This window comes from Geotrypetes seraphini, chromosome 10, assembly GCF_902459505.1.
Source record: "Geotrypetes seraphini chromosome 10, aGeoSer1.1, whole genome shotgun sequence".
NCBI classification, from domain to species: domain Eukaryota; kingdom Metazoa; phylum Chordata; class Amphibia; order Gymnophiona; family Dermophiidae; genus Geotrypetes; species Geotrypetes seraphini.
Genome location: NC_047093.1, coordinates 93,873,444 through 93,893,172, shown reverse-complemented (window position 1 = coordinate 93,893,172; position 19,729 = coordinate 93,873,444). Strand labels below are relative to the sequence as shown.

Below are 19,729 nucleotides of genomic sequence, written 5' to 3'. Positions count from 1 at the left end.
GGATGTCTAGAATGTTCGTTATGGTATGCTTCCAGCTTACTAGCATTGATGTAGTGCAATTAGAAGAGGTAATTAGGGATTTTGTTACTATGTTCCAGAAGAGGTTTGGTTGTGTCCTTCTTCAAACTAATTGTTCTTTATTGGTGGCTTTATCACTCTGATTCTCCATAGAAAAGTTTAGGTGAAAGTTTAAGAGGTAATGGTTGGTCCATTGTACAGGAGACCACTTGAGATTGGCTGGAGTAGTTGCAAGTATATCTAGGGTATGACCTTTTTCGTGTGTGGGTCTTGAAGGCATTACAGTGATTTCACAGTCGTTAAGTAATGTTTTTAGCTTATGGACATCTTTGTTCTCCATAGATTCAAGAGGGAGGTTGATATCGCCGAGTATAATCAGTTTCGTGTGTTGGCATGTCAGGTTGGTTATTAGTTCTGTCATTTTGAGGATGGAGCTTGATTGAGAGTTGGGGGGTCTATAGATCAGAAGAATTCCAATGTTGTTGAGTGTAGAGTTGGACTTGTCTTCCAGTTTGCAGACGATATATTCTAGATCTAGGTGGGTAGCCGAGTCTAATTCAGTGATGGTATATGAGCTTTTGTATATTATTGCTGGGCCACCACCTCGCTTCCCACATCTCATCCTCACAACTCTTCTGTTGTGGTATACTGTCCTCGTCGTTGAGGCCCCTTGGGATTTCCTCTCAAATGCAAACTGTTTAGCACAGGATGGGGCAAGGACTAGGAGCAGTATGGGTGGAGATTAGACTTGATGGGCTGGGCAGACTTGATGGGCTTGGGCAGACTTGATGGGCTGTAGCCCTTATCTGCCGTCATCTTTCTATGTTTCTATGACAAACTGCATGTTGTGGATAGTGTGTACTATCTGGTTAATGGACAGTTAACAGTGCTTCATTTAACACCACCTCAATAGGTGGTGTTATGTGTATCTGAATTCACTGCACCTGAATGTCAAGCACATTAGGGTATTTGTACTTGTGGAAGCTCCTTCAGAGCTGTTGCATTTAACATGCAATAGGGATAGTATGCTGAACCAAGGGTCTTGCATCTGCTGCTGTGAGTCCATTGGACAAGACACTGATCACTGTTTTCATTACATAGTAACATAGTAAATGATGGCAGATAAAGACCTGAACGGTCCATCCAGTCTGCCCATAAGTTATACTCGTTAAAAAATACATCATTAGATTTAACTCTTTTCTTCTTTGGTATTTCTGGGCTGTAGACTGTTAAGTGTGGAATTGCCCTAGGTTCCAAATGCTGAAGTTGCAACCCAAGCTCACTCCAGCCTATCCAGCTATCCTGTTGTTTGCAGGATATCTACCGTAAAATCTGGCCAGTAACATCCTCCTGTTCCATATTAGTAGAGTTCACATTGATGCCCACCCCAGCCCATCCTACACCAAATCGCCATATATGGAACACAGACCGTGCAGGTCTGTCCAATACCGGTCTTAGTTCTTTACTTTACATTCTTAATTTTCTAATTATAGATCCTCTATTTTTATCCCATGCTTTTTTGAATTCCATCACTGTTTTCCTCTCCACCACTTCCCTCGGGAGGGTATTCCAGGCATCTACCACTTCCTCCTTCTCCCTGATCTCTTCTGCCGCCAGTCAGACATTTTTCTGCAAGTTAGCCTGCAGGAGCAACTTTGATCTGCTCAGTCCTCTTTTTTGTTTTCATTATTTTTTGTGGTTTTTCATAGGATTTTGTGTTTCTGTTCAGCTCCAGCGACTGCCTAGCCTGCATGAGAGGGGAGCAGAATTCGGTCTGCAGCTGACATATAGATCCTTTGGGGATCTGCATAGCCTGCCTACTTGAACTGTGAAGCTCAGGGGTTTTCCCTGCTGTTTGCTCACTCCTTGACTGGATCAGGAGTGTAATCGTAGGCTTTACAAGCACCAATTGCATTTCTTTGGAGTGCATATGGTATCAGCTGCACTTTCCTTCCCCCCTCTTTGTGGTGTTTGGATTCTGGTCACGGAAGTTGAGGCTCAGTCCAGCTGTAGCTCGACTGGCAGCTGAAAAATCACAAGAGGCAGCTTTCCTGGTGGCAGAGGTCCTCTTCTAATTTCTGGTGGCAGGCTGCAGCTCATCTTCCCACCATCTGGAGTACCTCTTCCTACCATCTGGTGTGTGAGTAGGGCTGTCACAGCCCACAGGGCAGTTCTGGGGGGGGGGGGGAGGGGGTCTGAAATTGTGGTTTTTGAGGGTACATTTTGTTCCGTCACTCCAGAAATCCTAAAATCGCAGGGTTTTTTTTAGGTCCTCTGGAATTGCAGCCATTTTTTCAGTGGGGAAATCCTGGTAGTGGCCATCTTGGATTTTTCCCGATTTGAATTCTAAGTTCTCAAACTTCTTTAAAAAGCCTCGTTTTTAATTCTAACCACCAGGGATGGAATCTTCATGCTCCAATGACATGAATTCATGTGAAATATGTGCTGGTTTGGTACCCAAAGAGCGCCCTTGCGTTGCATGTTCCACCGCACATGCTGGAGAGGTGGGAAATTCGGGTTCAGCCTCTGACCACCTTGTTAATGCTGCCAAATGTCTGTTGGGATGGATAGGGGACAATTTTGCCTTCTTGGAGTCCTGTGATACAGCACCACTACCTATAATAGCCCCAAAGTGGAAAGAAAGTACTCTAACCTGCCCTCTTGAAGGTCCTCTATGCCTGACTTTGTGAACTGGCAAGCCTATGTCGGCGGCACTATGGTGGTTTCTGGGTCAGCTGGAGAGGAACCACCTGCTCAGCCTCCCTGTGTTCAAGTATCGGCTTCTCCACGGGGGCCCTTGTCTCCCCTGGACACCAAAAGCTGGTGGAACAGGGTCCCTGAAGATGATGATCTGGATGCTTATCCTCTCTCCCAGGGAGAAGCCTTGGTCAGAGTTGATGTGACACTGGATGAAGTAAATCAGGGTCTGAATGCTGCTGTGGACCAGGACGAGAATCCCTCAATTCTTCTTCAAAAGTAGACTAAAAATCCACCTTTTTGAGACAGCCTTCAACTCATAACCCTATTCCCCTCTGCTCTCCACCCTAGCCAGCAATTTAACCATCCCCTCTACCTGTAACTCAAACCCCGGCATCCTGTTTGTGTGTCTTGATTGTTTAGATTGTTACTCACTCGAGCAGGGACTATCTCCTTTGTGACTCTGTATAGCGCTGCATATGTCTGGTTGTGCTCTAGAAATGATTAATAATAGTAGTAGTAAGTTGCTGACCTCAAACATTTTAAAACTTGGTTTATTTTCCCTATTGCAACTGAGGTGGAAGGTGGAAGCTGCTGCCAGCCACCACTTGCTTTCATCTTCTAATACAGTGGAATCTTGTATCAGACAATTTCATAATAAATTTTCCGGATTACAGTCAGCTCCTTCCCAAAAGCTTTACAGGGCATTCAACAGAGATATTAAAATAATTTATTAGAATGAACATGTTAAGCTGCAGCATGTTTATCTAAAAGAAACAACACTTAAATAGGGAACTTTATTCTCAATTAAATTGTTAAAACACAGATTAAATTTAGATACCTGTATATTATCCTTTTTCACTGTGAAACTGAAATATTTGGTTAAAATGGGCTGCTGAATACAAGCTTAGCTATTTTGTCCCTTGAAGTAGCCTTGTGTTCTAATCAATAAAATTGTTAACAGTCCTTGGAGAACAGTATAGTATAGAGCAGTGTTTCTCAACTTGGTCCTGGAGTACCCCCTTGCCAGCCAGTTTTTCAGGATATCTACATTGAATTTGTATAAACTTGATTTGTATACACTGCCTCCATTATATGCAAATTTTTTCATGCATATTCACTGTGGATATCTTGAAAACCTGATTGGCAAGGAGGTTACTCCAGGACTGAGTTGAAAAACACGTAAAGAGGTAAAACAGTAAATGATGGTAGAAAAAGACCTGCACAGTATTCAGTATGCCCAAGAAGGTGACCAGAGCCTTCCCTTCTATGCTATGCAGGCGCCAGTCATGCATGTTTAAAAGTTGGTTAAGTCAAGACTTCACTATGCCAACCATTTAGGCATCAAAACATGATGGGGATGATATGTGGTTATAACCAAGACTCCAAGTATTGCTGACAGTATTCAACTTACCAGTCAAGATGTCATCCCCTCCACCCTGAACTGCACAGCACCCTCACTCACAGTATATGACAATAAAATGATCCAAAACACTGCAGTTGACGAAGCCTCACTTGTCTTTTGCCATTTGTGGGATACAGACTATAGAAGTCTGTCTGGTGCTGGTCTCGGTTTCCCCATGCTAGATTTGGCTAATCTGTCAGTTTTTGCCATTTGCAGGACACACTGAAGTATTTCTGTGCATGAAAGAAAAGTGGGACTTGGGGGTGATTGCATCTAATGATCTTAAGGTGACCAAAGAAGTAGAAAAAGTGACAACAAAAGTCAGAAGGATGCTTGGGTGTGTAGAAAGAGGAATGATTGACAAGAAAAGAAGATGATAGTACATCTGTATAATTCTCTTGTGAGACCCCATTTAGAGTACTGTGTACAGTTCTGGAGACCTCATCTTCAAAAAAATATAAAGTGGATTCTTTATCACCTTTCTAGACCGGTACAGCGTCACTGATGGATAATACCTCATTATGACCAGTAGGTGGAGACTGAGACAAAATTTTTTGGTTGCAATACAAGTATCTGTGCTTCCCCCCTAATCTGACCAATCTGACCAGTCTTCTCTCAGTCTCAGCAGGTGGTAAGATATTGCTGGCTTCCCTGGGTTAGTGTAGGCCTGTTGGATTTGCATAGTGGCCTTCTTGTCCCTTTCTGGTGCCGGACAGAGCTTGGGGGGACCCTGTTTGGGGGTCTGCCTGGCCTCAGGGGTGTCACACTCGACGGGTCACAAGTTGAGTCCCTCCCCCCCTTTCTCTACCTCCCCATGTTTTTTCTAGAGGTGCCTCAGCAGTAAGCCTTGCCACTGATACCTGCAAGGCATATGCCTGAGAGAGCAGGTGGAGTCTGTTCTGAAAACAAAAATCCTGAGGGCAGTGCCAGGCTGAAGGGAGCCTTCATTGTATTGTATTGCTGTTTTATTGCTAATCGGTACTTTTTCCCTTAGCTAGGTTGCGTATTGCACAATGAGCATTTTCAAAGGGAAAAAGTGCTCATTGTGCTCCAGACGCGAGGTCGATGTGAAGGGGAATCATCGTCGGCTTTGGGTGCCAGCATCCAGAAATCCCCATCGCAAGTGCCTTGCACGCTGGCAGCTGAAAGAGGGGAAGCCCGGGCTTCCCTCGCTACCCACGCAGGGATTCCCCCAGCCACCGACAGTCAGGTATAAAAGGTTTACTTTGCCACTAAAAGCTGCTGGGGTCTCCCTATCAGCGCCTGCTGGCTTGCCTGCTTTAGTGGCTGGGGCGGTTCAGGCATCTCAGCCGCTACATGCCTCGGAGGCATTTTTTCAGCGGGCTTGCTCCGATTTGGGTGGGAAGCACCTCCATTTTGTCTGCAGCCTCAGATGACCCCCATGTATTGAAGAAACAGGGGAAGGTTTCTACTGGGACCTATGCTTTGGCAGTGAGTCCCATTTAGCTGTCGGGGTTTCCCCCCTGATTTTGTTTTAGCCTTGTGCAAGGCTTATATTCAAGCGTCTGGGGTCCTACTTCCACCCTGGAGGTCTTGGGGGATTTTCCCTCTGCATCCACTCTGGTTTGACACCCCCCCCAAGCACCAGTTTTGTCCCCGTCTCCCCCTCTCTCACCCAGGCAGCCAAGGATCTCTTGGGACGATAATTATTTTCTCTGGGGAGCAGTTTTCTCTTGATGGAGGACCTGGACCTTTTGAGGAGACCTACAGGATCCTCTTGGGGGGACAGATGCCGCTGGCGGAGGTTTTTCAGTTCCGCCAGCTGGCGAGGATGCGTTGATGGTGCTCATCTTTCAGTGGGAAGAGCTCCAGATGCTTATTCTTCAGATCTCCTCGGTGTTGCATTTTGAGGAAGATGAGAAGGAGCCCTCTGCTTGTGGTAGATCCCTTGTTTGGGGGATCCGCTTAGCATCCTGCTCTTTTGCTATGTATCAAGATATTTGGGATATTGTGCTTGTGCAGTGGACAGTGCCTGAGGCACCCTTTTATTTTGTACGTTCTATGGCCCGTCTATATCCCATCTCGGAGGGGGATAGGGATACCTTGAAGTTGCCAGTGATGGACGCAGCGGTTTCGGCCGTCACGAAGGGGCATACAATGCCTGTTGAGGGCGGCTCTGCTTTGAAGGACTCTAAGGAGCCTAAGTTGGAGTCCCTCCTTAAACAGAATTTTGATGTCTCTGCCCTTGCGGTCCAAGCAGTGATGTGTGACGTTCTGATCGCTCGGGCTTGTTTTCGGTGGGCCAAGCTTGTCCTTGACCGTGAATCTGATGCCGGGTCCTTGGTGGAGCAGGAAGTACCAAAATTGAGATGGATGCTTCTTATCTCTCTGATAGCAGGCTTGGTCAGAGCATGCAGCTTCTGGGGGGTCTTTCTTGTTTGGTGAGGATTTTGACAAGTTGGTTCAGACCTTAACAGACTCTAAGGTGCCTCGTCTTCCTGAGGACTGTGCCCACCTGCCTGCACGAGGTGGCTTTGCTCGGGGGCATTTTGCTTGATTTCCGCAGATACAACCCTGGTTGAGGGGCCATTTCTTTTCCAGTCTCTGAATCCTCCTGGAGCCGTTTCAGTGCATGCAGTCCTTTCATGGGGCCCATCGAGGGGGACATGATCACTCCCCTGTTTCCTCCACTGCTCGTCCCGCCCAATGACTGCTGGTGCCTCCCCTAGTTCTGGTGGACGTCCAGTTGTGAGATTTTTTACCAGATGTGGGCAACGATCACGATGGATTAGTGGATCCTGGAGGTGATTTGAAATAGTTATGCTCTGAAATTTGCCCTCTTATTGCCAGATCATTTTCTCACTTTTCCTTGTTGTGCGGCATGGAAGAAGTGGGTTTTTCGCCACTTCTAAGATTGCTAGATCTCAAACAGTAGTTCCAGTGCCCCCTCAGGAGTGTTGCACCAGCAGGTACCGTATATTTCTTTCCATAAGACACACCTCACCATAAGAAGCACCCCAGATTTAGAGGAGGAAAACAAGAAAAAAACATTCTGAACCAAATTCTCTCTGCCAGGCTCTGCACCCTGTCCCTCTTCTGGTAGTCTAGTGGTAGTCAGGGGCAGGCAGGCAGGTAGGGACAGGGCATGCAGGCAGGCCTCCCCCCTCCAGGCCTCCCCGCAGGCAGACAGGCCCAGCTTCTCCCTGCTCCCTATTTTTAATTCGGCAGGGCAGGCAGGTCCTCTTCCTCCTCACCCCCCAGGCAGGCGACAGGCAGGCCCTAGCCCTCTTCCCGCACGTACCTTTTTTTTAACTTATGGATGCTGCCTCCTGATGTCTTCTTTCAGGTGCAGAGTGGTGCAGAAGGCAGGCGTGAGCTTTTCGCGGCCTGCCTGGTCCTGCGCTGCTCTCTGAATAGCTTCTCATCCCGCGAGAACTGACAGAAGTTGTTCTGAGAGCAGCACGGGACCAGGCAGGACGCAAAAAGCTTGCGCTTGCCTTCTGCACCGCTCTGCAGCTGAAGGAAGCCATCAGGAGGCATCGGTTTACATAGGGAAATGCAGCGGCCGCGAAAAGCTCGTGCTAATAAAGTGCAGCAGCCGCGAAAAGCTCACACCTTCCTTCAGCACCACTCTGCAGCTAAATGAAGACATCAGGAGGCAGTGGTTTATGGAGGGAAGGGCAGGAGCACAGAAAGCTCCTGCTGATAAAGCGCAATTAAAAAAGGTACCGGGGGAGGGGGGTGTATTCACTCAATAAGACCCACCCTTATTTCCACCCACTTTTGGGGGGAAAAAGTGCATCTTATGGAGTGAAAAATACGGTATTCCATTTTCTTCTTGGTACCCAAGACAGAGGGAACTTTTCGGCCCATCCTGGATCTGAAGGGGGTCAACAGGGCTCTCTGAGTTCTGTTTTTTCATATGAAGATCCTGAGATCTGTTATTCTGGCTTCTCTCGATCTAAACTAAACTAAACCTTAAACTTATATACCGCATCTTCTCTATAAATAAAAATAATAACTTTATTTTTATATACGCAATACACAAACAGTTCAGAACGGTTTACAGAGAAAGAGACTGTTTACAGACAGCGATATTACAAAAAACTTTCAAAATTACATTAACATGGTAAGATTAATCAAATTTTTCCTGGAAGTGTTTTAGAAGTACATCATGGTAGAAATGGAATCAGAGAAATTTGTCAAAGAGCTTGACATGGTTTACAAAAATTAAAAGGGAAGTCCAGTGGGAGTTGGTGGTAGGGGGAAGCGGAAATTGACATTTTTGAAAATAGCCAAGTTTTCAGGTGTCTTCGGAATAGTTGAAAAGTCAGAGGCCTACTTGCATATTCTGATTCGGGTCTCCCATCAGCGGTTCCTTCGCTTTGTGATTTTGGGACAGCACTATCAATTTTGTGCACTTCCTTATGGTCTGGTCACGGCTCCGCGGACGTTCACCCAGATTATTGTGGTTGTGGCGGTGGCTTTGCGCAAGGAGGGCATTCTGGTTCACTCCTAGCTGGACAACTGGTTGATCTGAACAAAGTCTTTTCAGAAGAGCTCTCGGGTTACAGTTCGGGTGGTGGAATTCCTGCAGTCGCTGGGATGGGTGTTAACCTGTCCAAGAGCAGGTTGGCGCTGTCTCAGCGCCTGGAGTGCCTTGGGGATTCTCTTCAACACCTCCTTGGGGAGGATCTTCCTCCCAGAGGTCCAAGTGAGCAATTTGCAGTCGCAGATTCACCTTCTGATGGTTTTCCAGTATCCTTGGATGCAGGATTTTCTCCAGATCCTGGGGTTGATGGCAGCTTCCCTAGACGTGGTGAGATGGGCTCCAGCTCACTTGCGTCTGCTTCAGTATGATCTACTTCAGTGGTGGACGCCCCAGATGCACGCATTGGACTCTCCCATTCCTCTTCGGGGGTTGGTTCGTTGCTGTGTCCGTTGGTGTCTGCAGTCTTCTCTCCTGGTGCAAGGAGTGAGTCTGGTACAGCTCCAGTGGACAGTGCTTCTCAAGGACGCCAGTCTCCTTGGTTTGGGAGCTCAATGTCTCGGTCGCTCTGCTCAGGGCAGCTGGTCTTCAGAGGAGATATCTTGGCCGATCAATGTTCTGGAGACTAGAGCCATCCATCTGGAATTGCTAGTGTTCCAGACCCTATTGACGGGCAGATCTGTCCGGGTCCTCTCAGAGAATGCCACAGTAATGGCCTATGTCATTCATCAGGGGGGAACCAGGAGTCGTGGCGTATGAGATGGCTCTGTTCCTGGCATGGGCAGAATCTCATCTTCAGGACATCTTCGGCTTCCCACATAGTAGAAGTGGAGAATGTTCAAGTGGACTTCTTCAGTCATCACTTGCTAGATCCTGGAGAGTGATGTCTCGGTCCTGCAGCTTTTGAGTTGGTAGTGCAGACTTGGGGTTGACCGATCATGGACCTGATGTCCACGAGTGTTAACACCAAAGCACCCCTGTTCTTCTGTCGGCGGAGGGATGTTCAGGCCAAGGGGATGGTTGCTCTGGTATGGCCTTGGCCGTTGGCGGGCCTCCTGTACGTGTTTCCTCTGTGGCCTGTGGTGGGAAGAGTTCTTCTTGAAATTGCTCTCCACCCTGGCCGCATGATCCTGGTGGTCCTAAACTGGCTGAGGTACCTGTGGTACACAGATCAGGATCGTCATCTCGTGGCAGATCCTGTTTCACTGCCCCTCTCACCCGCCCTTCTCCTTCTGACTCGGGGTACCTTTCCAATGTCCGATCTGGCTCTTGAGTGGCAATGCCTAGGTATGAAAGGGTATTCACTTAAAGTGATTGCCACTCTCTTGGAGTCCTGGAGGTTTTTCCTCTTATCGGGCTTATGTGCATGTTTGACATATTTTTTGAGGAGTGGTTTCCTTTCCCATCTCTCTGCCTCACATCTTGGAGTTCTTGCAGGCTGGCCTAGATAAGGGCCTGGCCTGGTTTTCTCTCTGGGTTCAGCTTGCGGCTTTGTCTGTTTTTATGCGGGTTGCTGCAGGATAAGCGCATAACATCTATTCCGGACGTGGTTCGCTTTTTGAGGGCAGCAAATTGCTTTGGCCTCTGGTGCGGCCTTCTGTTCCGGTTTGGGATCTCAATCTGGTCCTGCCCATGCTTGTGCGCCGTCCCTTTGAGCCCCTGTGTTTCTGCTCATTGAAGGACCTTACTCTTACAGCGGTCTTTTTGGTGGCTATTTCTTCTGCGAGATGCATTTCTGAGTTGCAGGCTTTCTATTGTAGGCCTCCCTTCCTGGAGTTTTCAGGGAGTGTGTTGTGCTGCGGCCTGTTCCTTCCTTTCTGCCAAAGGTGGTTTTGCCTTCTTATGTCAATCAGTCCGTGATCCTCCCAGTTTTGGGTTGTTGGGAAGTTGGATATCTGTCAGGTCCTTCGTTCTTATGGTCAGCGGACTCCAGCCTTCTGGAAGTCGGATCATCGTTTTGTCCTCTTAGCGAGTCCTCATAAGGAGAATGTCGCTTCCAAGGCTACCATTGTGCACTGGATCAAGGAGACTATTGCTTTCATGTATCTTCTTCAGAAGAAGTCTGTTCCAGAATTTCTCAAGGCTTCTTGGGCTGAATCTTCACTTGTGCCTCCAATGGATATTTGTAAAGCTGTGGGTCTTCTCTGTATTCCTTTGTATGACATTACCGTGTGGCCATTCAGGCGCATCGGGACGCGGCGTTCGGTGGCGGCCCTCTGGGGGTCCCACCCATGTTGGGTACTACTTTGGTATATCCCATCAATGAAGCTGTACTGGTCTGGAAAGGTGCTAAAGAAGGAGAAATTAGGTTCTTACCTGCTAATTTTCTTTCTTTTAGACTTTCCAGACCGGTACAGAACCCCACCCTATCTGTCTGGTTTTCTTACGTTTTTTGCGTGAAGAGTGGGTTTTATCTGCAGGTGCTAGTATTTTACTAGGGCCAGGGAGATAGCAAGAACAGCGGTTTTGGCTAAGCTGCCATAGCTGGCGAGCTGTGGGAACCTTTGCTGAAAGGGCTTTTCTCTGCATCTTCCAACAGTATTGCTCTATGTTCATTGTTCCTCCTGTTTGAAGTGTTACTTTTATAATTAGCACTGTTTAGTTCTGCTTGGCTATTCAGCAGACTGGTCAGATTAGGGGGAAGCACAGATACTGTATTGCAAGGGTGCCCAATAGGTCGATCGCGATCGACGGGTAGCTCGCCAAGGCAAAGTGAGTCGATCACCCAGGACTCACTTTGCCTTGGCGATCTATCGGGCCGATCAGTCTTCCTCTCCCCGATGTCAATTCTGCCGTTGGAGAGGAAGTTCGGGCCAGCCAATCGCTGCCTGGCTGGGCGGAACTTCCTCTCCGACGGCGGAATTGACGTCGGGGAGACGAATGCTAGTCAGCCCGAAGCAGGGAGAGCATGGGGTGGCGTCGGCTTTGGGGCCTGTTATCCATTGGTGGCGGTTTGGGTCCTGTTCCCCGATGGCAGTGGCAGTGGCTTGGGGAAGGGCAGGGAGAAAGAAAGAAAGGGGGCAGGCAGGGAGACAGAAAGAAAGAAGAGAAGCAGAGAGAAAGAAAGAAAGGTCAGGGAGAGAGGAAGAAAAAGTTGGAGGGAATGAGGTGTGGAGGAGAGGAAGCATACAGGGCTGAAAGAAAGATTGGATGCACAGTCAGAAGAAGAAAATGCAACCAGAGACTCATGAAATCACCAGACAAGGTAGGAAAAATGATTTTATTTTAAATTTAGTGATCAAAATGTGTCTGAATTTATATCTGCTGTCTATATTTTACAATATGGTCCCCTTTTACTAAACCACAATAGTGGTTTTTAGCGCTTTGAGTGTCGAGAGCAGTGCTGGGCATTCAGCGCAGCTCCCTGCGCTAAAAACTGCTATTGTGGTTTAGTAAAAAGGGAAGGGGGTGGGTATTTGTCTATTTTTGTATGGTTGTTTCTGAGGTGACAGTGCATAGAGTCATCTGCTTTGACCTCTTTGAAAAAAACCCAGAATAGGAATGATAATTAACAATTCTATGCGTACAGTGTGCGTTGTGTTTTTTTAAAATTTTATTGTTGGTAGATCATTTTGACTTGGTCATTTTAAAAGTAGTTCGCGAGTCAAAAAAGTGTGGGCACCCCTGCTATATTGCAACCAAAAGTTTTTGTCTCAGTCTCCACCTACTGGTTTCAGGCACAGCTCTGTCAGAAAAAATAAGATATATTGCTGATTATTTTCTAGGCTGTCTGTTTCTTGATATACTGTATGCAGACACTAGTCCCTACATCTGAAAAATAGATTTGCCCATCAGCTTTATGCCATCTTTCAAGTGTCCTACATCTGTAGGTTTCCTTATTCAAATTACGGTAGATAAACCAGTCCAAACCAGAGGGTTATATACCTTGTCGAGCAGATGGAGGTAGAGAAAACAGACAGTTTCCAGTACATCACTAGTGTAAGAAAGAGTGAAGCCTGGAGGTAGTATATCTCTACCTTCAGCAGATAATGCAAGCTGGACTTATGCAGCTAGCCTTTTTATTTGGTGCGGCTTGGCTTCTTTAGACCTAGGCCCTGACCAGTGTCATGCTGGCTAAGTCCAGGGATTATTTTTCCCTCCAGGGGTAGGTTTAGGACCCTTCCTGGTTGAGCCTCCTTTACTCAGAGCCCCTGCTCCTCCTCAAGCAGCTGGCACAGGCTGTGTGGAATCCCTGCCAGCCGGGGTCAGGTCCTTGTTCCCTCATCCGCTCCCTCTGGAGCCTTAGGACTGAGGAAAAAATAGAGGTTAGCCTGGATAGCTTTTAGCTGCAACACCAATAAAGTTACTTAAAAAAAAAGAAAGTCCAAGCAGTACAGGAACTCTGGAGGAGGTTTATGGTCAGAGCTTCAAGCTTGTGGCATCTCAGGAGAGGACCCTCCTAGGTTTGGCAGCCAAAAGCGCTAGCGAGTGCTGGAGTGGAGGAAGTAGGCTTATCTGTAAGGCACTGCAGAACATGCGGCAGTTGGTGACTCTTCATGGATGTGGCTCCATATCTTTTGATTGCAGAGAAAGTTCATTGGGGGCAAATGAGAACAGCTTCAGGAGGCCCATGGAGCTGGTGGTATTTTGTTTCCTCTGTTGTGTTAACTGTATAGTTGCCATTGCTGACTCCATTTGTGGTATATCAAGTGATGTGAAATAAAATAAACACTAATTTCCTATAAATCCAGTGCCTTTTTTTATTACAACAATCTATTGATTGTGTGGGGTGGTTGTTTTTTTTTTTAAAATAGTTAAAAGATTTTCTGAAATATTATTGTGCTCAGTCACTTTCACCAAGGTCATACCTGGGGCAGATACCAGGACCAAGATTTTCAAGGAACCATCACGGCACATGTTCCCACTCCTAATTAATTCTCTATGTTATATATCTGATGTTATTGGCAGTGTCTCTTAAATATATTTCTATGTCTTAACAACATTGTGAGTACAGATCTATATATTGCATTTATCTGTTCCTGCAATGTGAATGAAATGAAGTCCACTGCATCTCAGTTATCCACAATTATCTAGGCTTAGGAATCCTGTTCCTGCAGCATAATTGAAATCTAGCATCGTCTTCTTGAAATCAGGTCCTCTATGTCGCCAGTTATCTGTGATTATACCAGCGTAAACATACAGAAATCACATAAAAATAAATACTGTGAAAAAGAAATGGCTTGTATTACAAATTTCTTTAAATAGATTGCCGTTTGAGTCTTCTATAATACAGCTCAGCCATTCAATCAGTGTACTATTCTCCTTCATAAATATTCTGCTCTTCAACCCAAGCTGGGTTTCATAATTGTCTTTAGGGAGAATAGCTCTAGGAGGAACTGAAAAACATACCCTCATTATGTGTACATAACTCTAAAAAACTTTTTCAATTCCTTTAATCATCTGTTTCTTACATACTTGTTGACTTCTCGCCTGCTCCTGGGATTCATTTGAACAGGTTGACTAAGGCAGATTCCTAGTATTTTTGCACGGGTCACATGCTCACTGATGGGCCTATCCCGGTGCTGCTGATTGGAACCAATCAATAATTGGTGTTTCACTGATACCAGAGTCTATACTGCTGGCCATTCGATTTCATGATTAAAACCGAATGGGCCTACTATGTTCCAGTTATAAATTAACGTCTGTTCCTTATACAGCAGCACTCGGGAAAGATCCCCTCCATAACGGATATCAATTTTCATGAGTACTATAAACTTTAATTGCTTTAGTGTATGCCCCTGCTGGATCCAGTGCTCAGTCAATGGTGCCCCCATTCTCTTCTTAAGGATTGTGCTATGATGCTCTGTTAGTCTGAGCTTAATAGATCGTTGGGTGTGGCCTATATAATAAAGGCCACATGGGCAGATTATACAATACACTGGCCCCATAGTAGTACGATCTGGTGGTGCAACTTGAAAATACGTTTTGAGTTGGGAATGTCCACACTGTCAGTGCTTATGGCTAATTCACAGTATACACAGTTACCACAAGGGAAGTGGCCCGGTTTAGTTATTAATTCATGATGAGGGCTCTTGAATACTTCTCCCAGATTTTCCATGTTGACAGCAGACGATTTTGCTACTGGTTGCTACAACATTTACCTCGTACTCAGTCTTTACCCAATGACTGTTATCACTATCACCAGATTTTCCTTCATTTACGCTTACTATCCCTATAGCCTCCCTTACCTCTTTCAGTCTTCCAACAATGAGTGTTCTTCAGAAAACTGTATCCTCACTTTGACAATTTTTTAATAATCCTATTCCACCTTTTCTTTTATGGAGATTTCTTCAGCCCCCTTTTCCTATTTCTACTTTTGATGGTTAATATTAGTCTAACGATAGGTATTTTCCTTTCTTCATGGAAGCAGGCAACTATTACCCCTATCTTTAAGGATCCTAAATCGGGTAGTTTTGCTATAAAGAATTATAGACCTATCTCATAGGTGCCAATTGCTCTAGAAGATCCGTGTTGCATTGGTCTTATGGAATGGCTCTTGAGTGCAGGGCGCTAGCCATGAAAGGATATTCAGAAGGCGAAGAAACCATCCACTCTTTCGGCATATGCTAAGACATGGGATACTTTTTAGCGCTGGTGCAATAAGGATAATCTGGAGTCCAAAAAAGCCCCAATATCGTCAGTACTGGCCTTCCTCCAAGAGGGCCTGAACAAGGTGCAGATGACAGGCCTGGCTTACTTTAGTGGCTGAGAGAAGTGTGTCTTCCTGGGTACTCACCCAGACATTATTAGGTTTTTCAAAGGAGCCCTGAGGCTTAGGCTGCTGATCTGTGAGCCCTTCCCTTCCTGGAATGTCAACATCGTGTTAGAGCAGTGGTCACAAACTCACGGCCCGGGGGCCACAAGCAGCCCGTCAGATACTATTTTGAGGCCCTCGGTATGTTTATCAAAATCACAAAAGTAAAATAAAACAGTTCCTTGATCATATGCCTCTTTAGCTATAAATTACAACTTAGCCAAAAGGAAAGATTTATAAACTATAAAGAGGTTTACATCTTGCAAAATTGTCTATTCTTTAATAAGATATTAACTATTTTTCTGAGGCCCTCCAAGTACCTACAAATCCAAAATGTGGCCCTGCAAAGGGTTTGAGTTTCAGACCACTGTGTTAGAGGGTCTTTAGAGGGCCCCATATGAGCCTTTGGAGGCAGCTTCTCTCATGTATCTTACAATCAAAGCAGTGTTCCAAGTTACACTTACCTCGGCCAGAAGAAACTCAGAATTGCTTCATCGTGCAGGGAACCGTTTCTGAGGATCACAGAAAAGGGCGTGACCTTGTGTACAGTACCTTCCTTTTTTGCCAAAGGTTGTTTCAGCATTTCACATGAACCAGGAAGTCGGGCTACCAGCCTTTCAACCTACAGGTTCTAAGAAGAAAGAAGGTTTTAAAGCTTGAAGTCCACAGAGTTTTCTTGCATTAACTAATGAATTTCGTCTATCGGATCATCTTTTTGACCTAACCAAAGAGTCATCCTGAGGCAGACCTGCCTTCAAGGCCACCATTTCCCACTGTATTCGAACAGCGTTCTTCTCCACCTACATTGTCTGTGGCATATAACCCCCGGTGGTGTTGAATGAGCATTCAATCAGAGGAGTAGCCGCCTTCTGGGCAGAGTCAAGGGCGATACCTACGGAAGAGATATGTAGATCTGCAACATAGCCTTCCCTACTAAATTCACTACACTAAATTCTATAGGATGGCAGCACATGAGGGTTCTGCTTTTGGTTCCTCAGTACTGAAAGCAGGCCTATCTCTCCCACATGGGACTTAGGGACTGCTTAGGTATGTCCCTAAGGTTCAGCATACCATTCCTATTGCACTGGAAAAATAAATTAGGTTCTTACCTTAATAATATCTTTTCCAGTAGGTAGGAATACTATGCTGAAACCCCCTGCCCAATAATTTTTGATGTGCCTGTTTCTGCCTTATGTTTATCATGGTCCTCTCCATAGCTAAAACTTCTCTGCCAGTCAGACTTCGGGTTCAGAATCAGTTCATAAATAGAATTTCAAGAGAGAATTGAGTTCTGCTAATATTCAAGCTGTTTCTTTTATTTGATGTGTTTTACTGTTCAAGGGTAATGTTCATTCTTTTATATATTACAGTTTCATTATTGACTGTTATAACATTATATGAGCAGATCAGAATCTTTGTTTCGGGGAGTTCCCTGTGTCCCTCCTTCTCCTGTCTTTTACTGTAGAGCTCTTGCATACTTTGGAACGAACTGAAGGGGCAGCAGACTCCTGGGAGAAGGAGGAGGTTTCAAAAGCTATGATTGACATCTTTTTGCAGTATGCTCACAGGAATAGATGGAGTACCCTAAGGTTCAGCATACCATTTCTAACTACTGGAAAAGATATTATTAAGATAAGAACCTAATCTCTTTATAATGTTCAAAGCAGTTTTTATAAATAATCTGATTGAATTTCATATTGTATTGGGTCCTGTATCCCTAGCGGACTAGGTCCTTTAAGGCTTTTATGTGGATGATTTACTTTTATGTGGATGGAATTATTTTATGTGGATGATTTTAGTGTACCTTTGGAACTTTGATACTTTCAAATAAAGTCCATTTAGGAACATCATCATTCCACAGAGTTTTTTTGGTTTTCTCTGGATTTTCTTCTTTGTGGATATTTTGGGGTCAATTCCTTTTGTTTTTTATATTGTATATAAAACAATCAATAAAGCTTTTGTTTATACATTTTCATTAACATGCATTTTGCATAGAAACCCAGAAAATTTATTTGTAGCAAATATCAACTCTGTGAGTGCAAAAGCTGCTGCTACTACTATTAATTATTTCTATAGCACTACCAGACGCACGCACTCTGTAATGAAACCAAATTTTTTTTTTTGTTGCTTTCATCATGCTCTTTGTTTGGAATCAATTAATGTTTCCCCAGTTGGGTAAAAGATGTAATGATTCATCTCAGGTATAATGCATCACTTTTTCAAATGATATGTGTCCTCAGTGAGGTGACCCTTTGAAAGATCAGTGATACCTTATGAATTTATTTATTTATTTATTCATTCATTCATTCATTCAATTTTCTATACTGTTCTACCAAGGGAGCTCAGAACGGTTTACATGAATTTATTCAGGTACTTGAGCATTTTCCCTGTCTGTCCCGGTGGGCTCACAATCTATCTAATGTACCTGGGGCAATAGGGGGGGATTTAATGACTTGCCCAGGGTCACAAGGAGCAGCATGGGTTTGACCCCACAACCTCAGCTTATTGCAATCTGAAACCTGATCTGGTTGCAGTTTTACAGATGTGAAGTTATTGAGGAAAGGGCATTGAACAACTTGACTTGCAATTGATTTTGTATGCTGTGTAGGCTATGTGCTTTTATTTATTTATTTATTTATAACTATAGAATGCCAAACTTAGAAAAGATTTGAGAGCTGTTGATCACATCTTGTTAAGAGTCTCCCCGTTTTCCTTTAGGCTGGTGCCAATCTGGATACTTGTTCTGAGGACCAGAGGACACCACTGATGGAGGCATCAGAAAACAACCATCTTGATACTGTGAAATACCTCATCAAGGCAGGAGCATTAGTAGATCCCAAGGTAGTCCAAAACTGGATGGACATCTGTCATTATTAATTTTAGTTTACATATCCTCCAGTGAGCTGGAGTTCTCTTTGCCCTGAATGTGTTTGAAGTGATTTTTCTGTTTTGCATCTGTACAGAAATTTTGTGTCCCAGTGATTAAGCCTATTTTATAAAGGCAGGTTAGGTGCCTATGTGTCTTTATAAAATAGGCCTCCAGAACCAGCTCTATTAACATACAAATGCTAATGCCAAATTTATACTTGCTCTGAAGTTGGTGTAAACATGTGCATGTACTCTCTGGAAGCAATCCTATAACATGGTGCCAGCATTTAGGCAACATATTTTATATGCACAGTGCCTATTCTACAGTATAAGAACACTTATGCATATCGGGCTATTCCTCGTCACCTAGAATATTGCTATCACTAAAGCCCTCTTTTACTAAATCATTGTAGAGGTTTCTACTGCTGCCCGGAACGCTAAATGCTCCAACATTGCCCCGACAGTAGAAACCTCTGATCTGCTTCTGTTTTCAGGTGTGCACATTTATGCCAGATTTATGGCCAATGTAAATGTATGCACCAAAATGTGGCATTTATGTGCACAGCGTAGATGTATTCTGTAAGCTGCCTGCCTCATGCCCTCCACCCACCTCCGGTGTGAACACCTTGCAATTACATGTTAAGCTATTTTAGTGCATAATTATAGGATAGCAATTAGGTATACTATTGCCATTTATGCATGTAACTGTACACTTATGTGCATGAATGGCAGGATTCTATATAAGCTTGCAAATTGTGCTGAAATTTAGGTGATTTGTGTTAGAATGAGGGGTTGTGTGTATGACTGCATAAAATATGTATGTACATCATACCTCTGTTCCACTCTAATTATACTCCATATAAATACCTGTGTAATATAAAAGACCTTTTTTGTGTGTAACAGTGGTTATATACATAGAAAAGATTGTATAAAAATACCCTAGAATTTTTTCTGTTGGATTGAAGGAATGGTGGATGTATACAGCAGCCTCCTAAAGGAGATAATGAAAGCAAAATTGAAGAAAACATGGGTTCAGTATAGAGTCATAGCCCACCCAAACTTTTGGCACCTTTGTTATGGCTGGCAGGGATTGCCAGGCCTCACCATTTGGAAGAGGTCCTCTGGTAACATAGAAACATAGAAATAGACGGCAGATAAGGGCCACGGCCCATCCAGTCTGCCCACCCCAATGACCCTCCCTATCTATCTCTGCGAATAGATCTCACATGTCTATCCCATTTGGCCTTAAAATCTGGCACGCTGCTGGCCTCAATGACCTAAAGTGGAAGACTGTTCCAGCGATCAACCACCCTTTCAGTGAAAAAGAACTTCCTAGTGTCACCGTGCAGTTTCCCGCCCCTGATTTTCCACGGATGCCCCCTTGTTGCCGCGGGACCCTTGAAAAGAAGATATCTTCTTCTACCTCGATGCGGCCCGTGAGATACTTGAATGTCTCGATCATATCTCTCCTCTCTTTACGTTCTTCGAGTGAGTAGAGCTGTAACTTCCCTAACCGCTCCTCGTATGGGAGATCCTT

General features: G+C 44.8%; 1 protein-coding gene across 11 annotated transcripts in view; it reads left to right on the top strand.

The window, feature by feature from the left end:
* EHMT1 (euchromatic histone lysine methyltransferase 1) overlaps nt 1-19,729 on the top strand; it is a 642,972-nt gene that overhangs the window by 469,894 nt on the left and 153,349 nt on the right. For all 11 annotated transcript variants that reach the window (XM_033961438.1, XM_033961434.1, XM_033961436.1 and 8 more), the window contains one exon: nt 18,043-18,165. In XM_033961438.1, the coding sequence (XP_033817329.1) occupies nt 18,043-18,165 (123 nt within the window). The remainder of the gene's footprint in view (nt 1-18,042; nt 18,166-19,729) is intronic.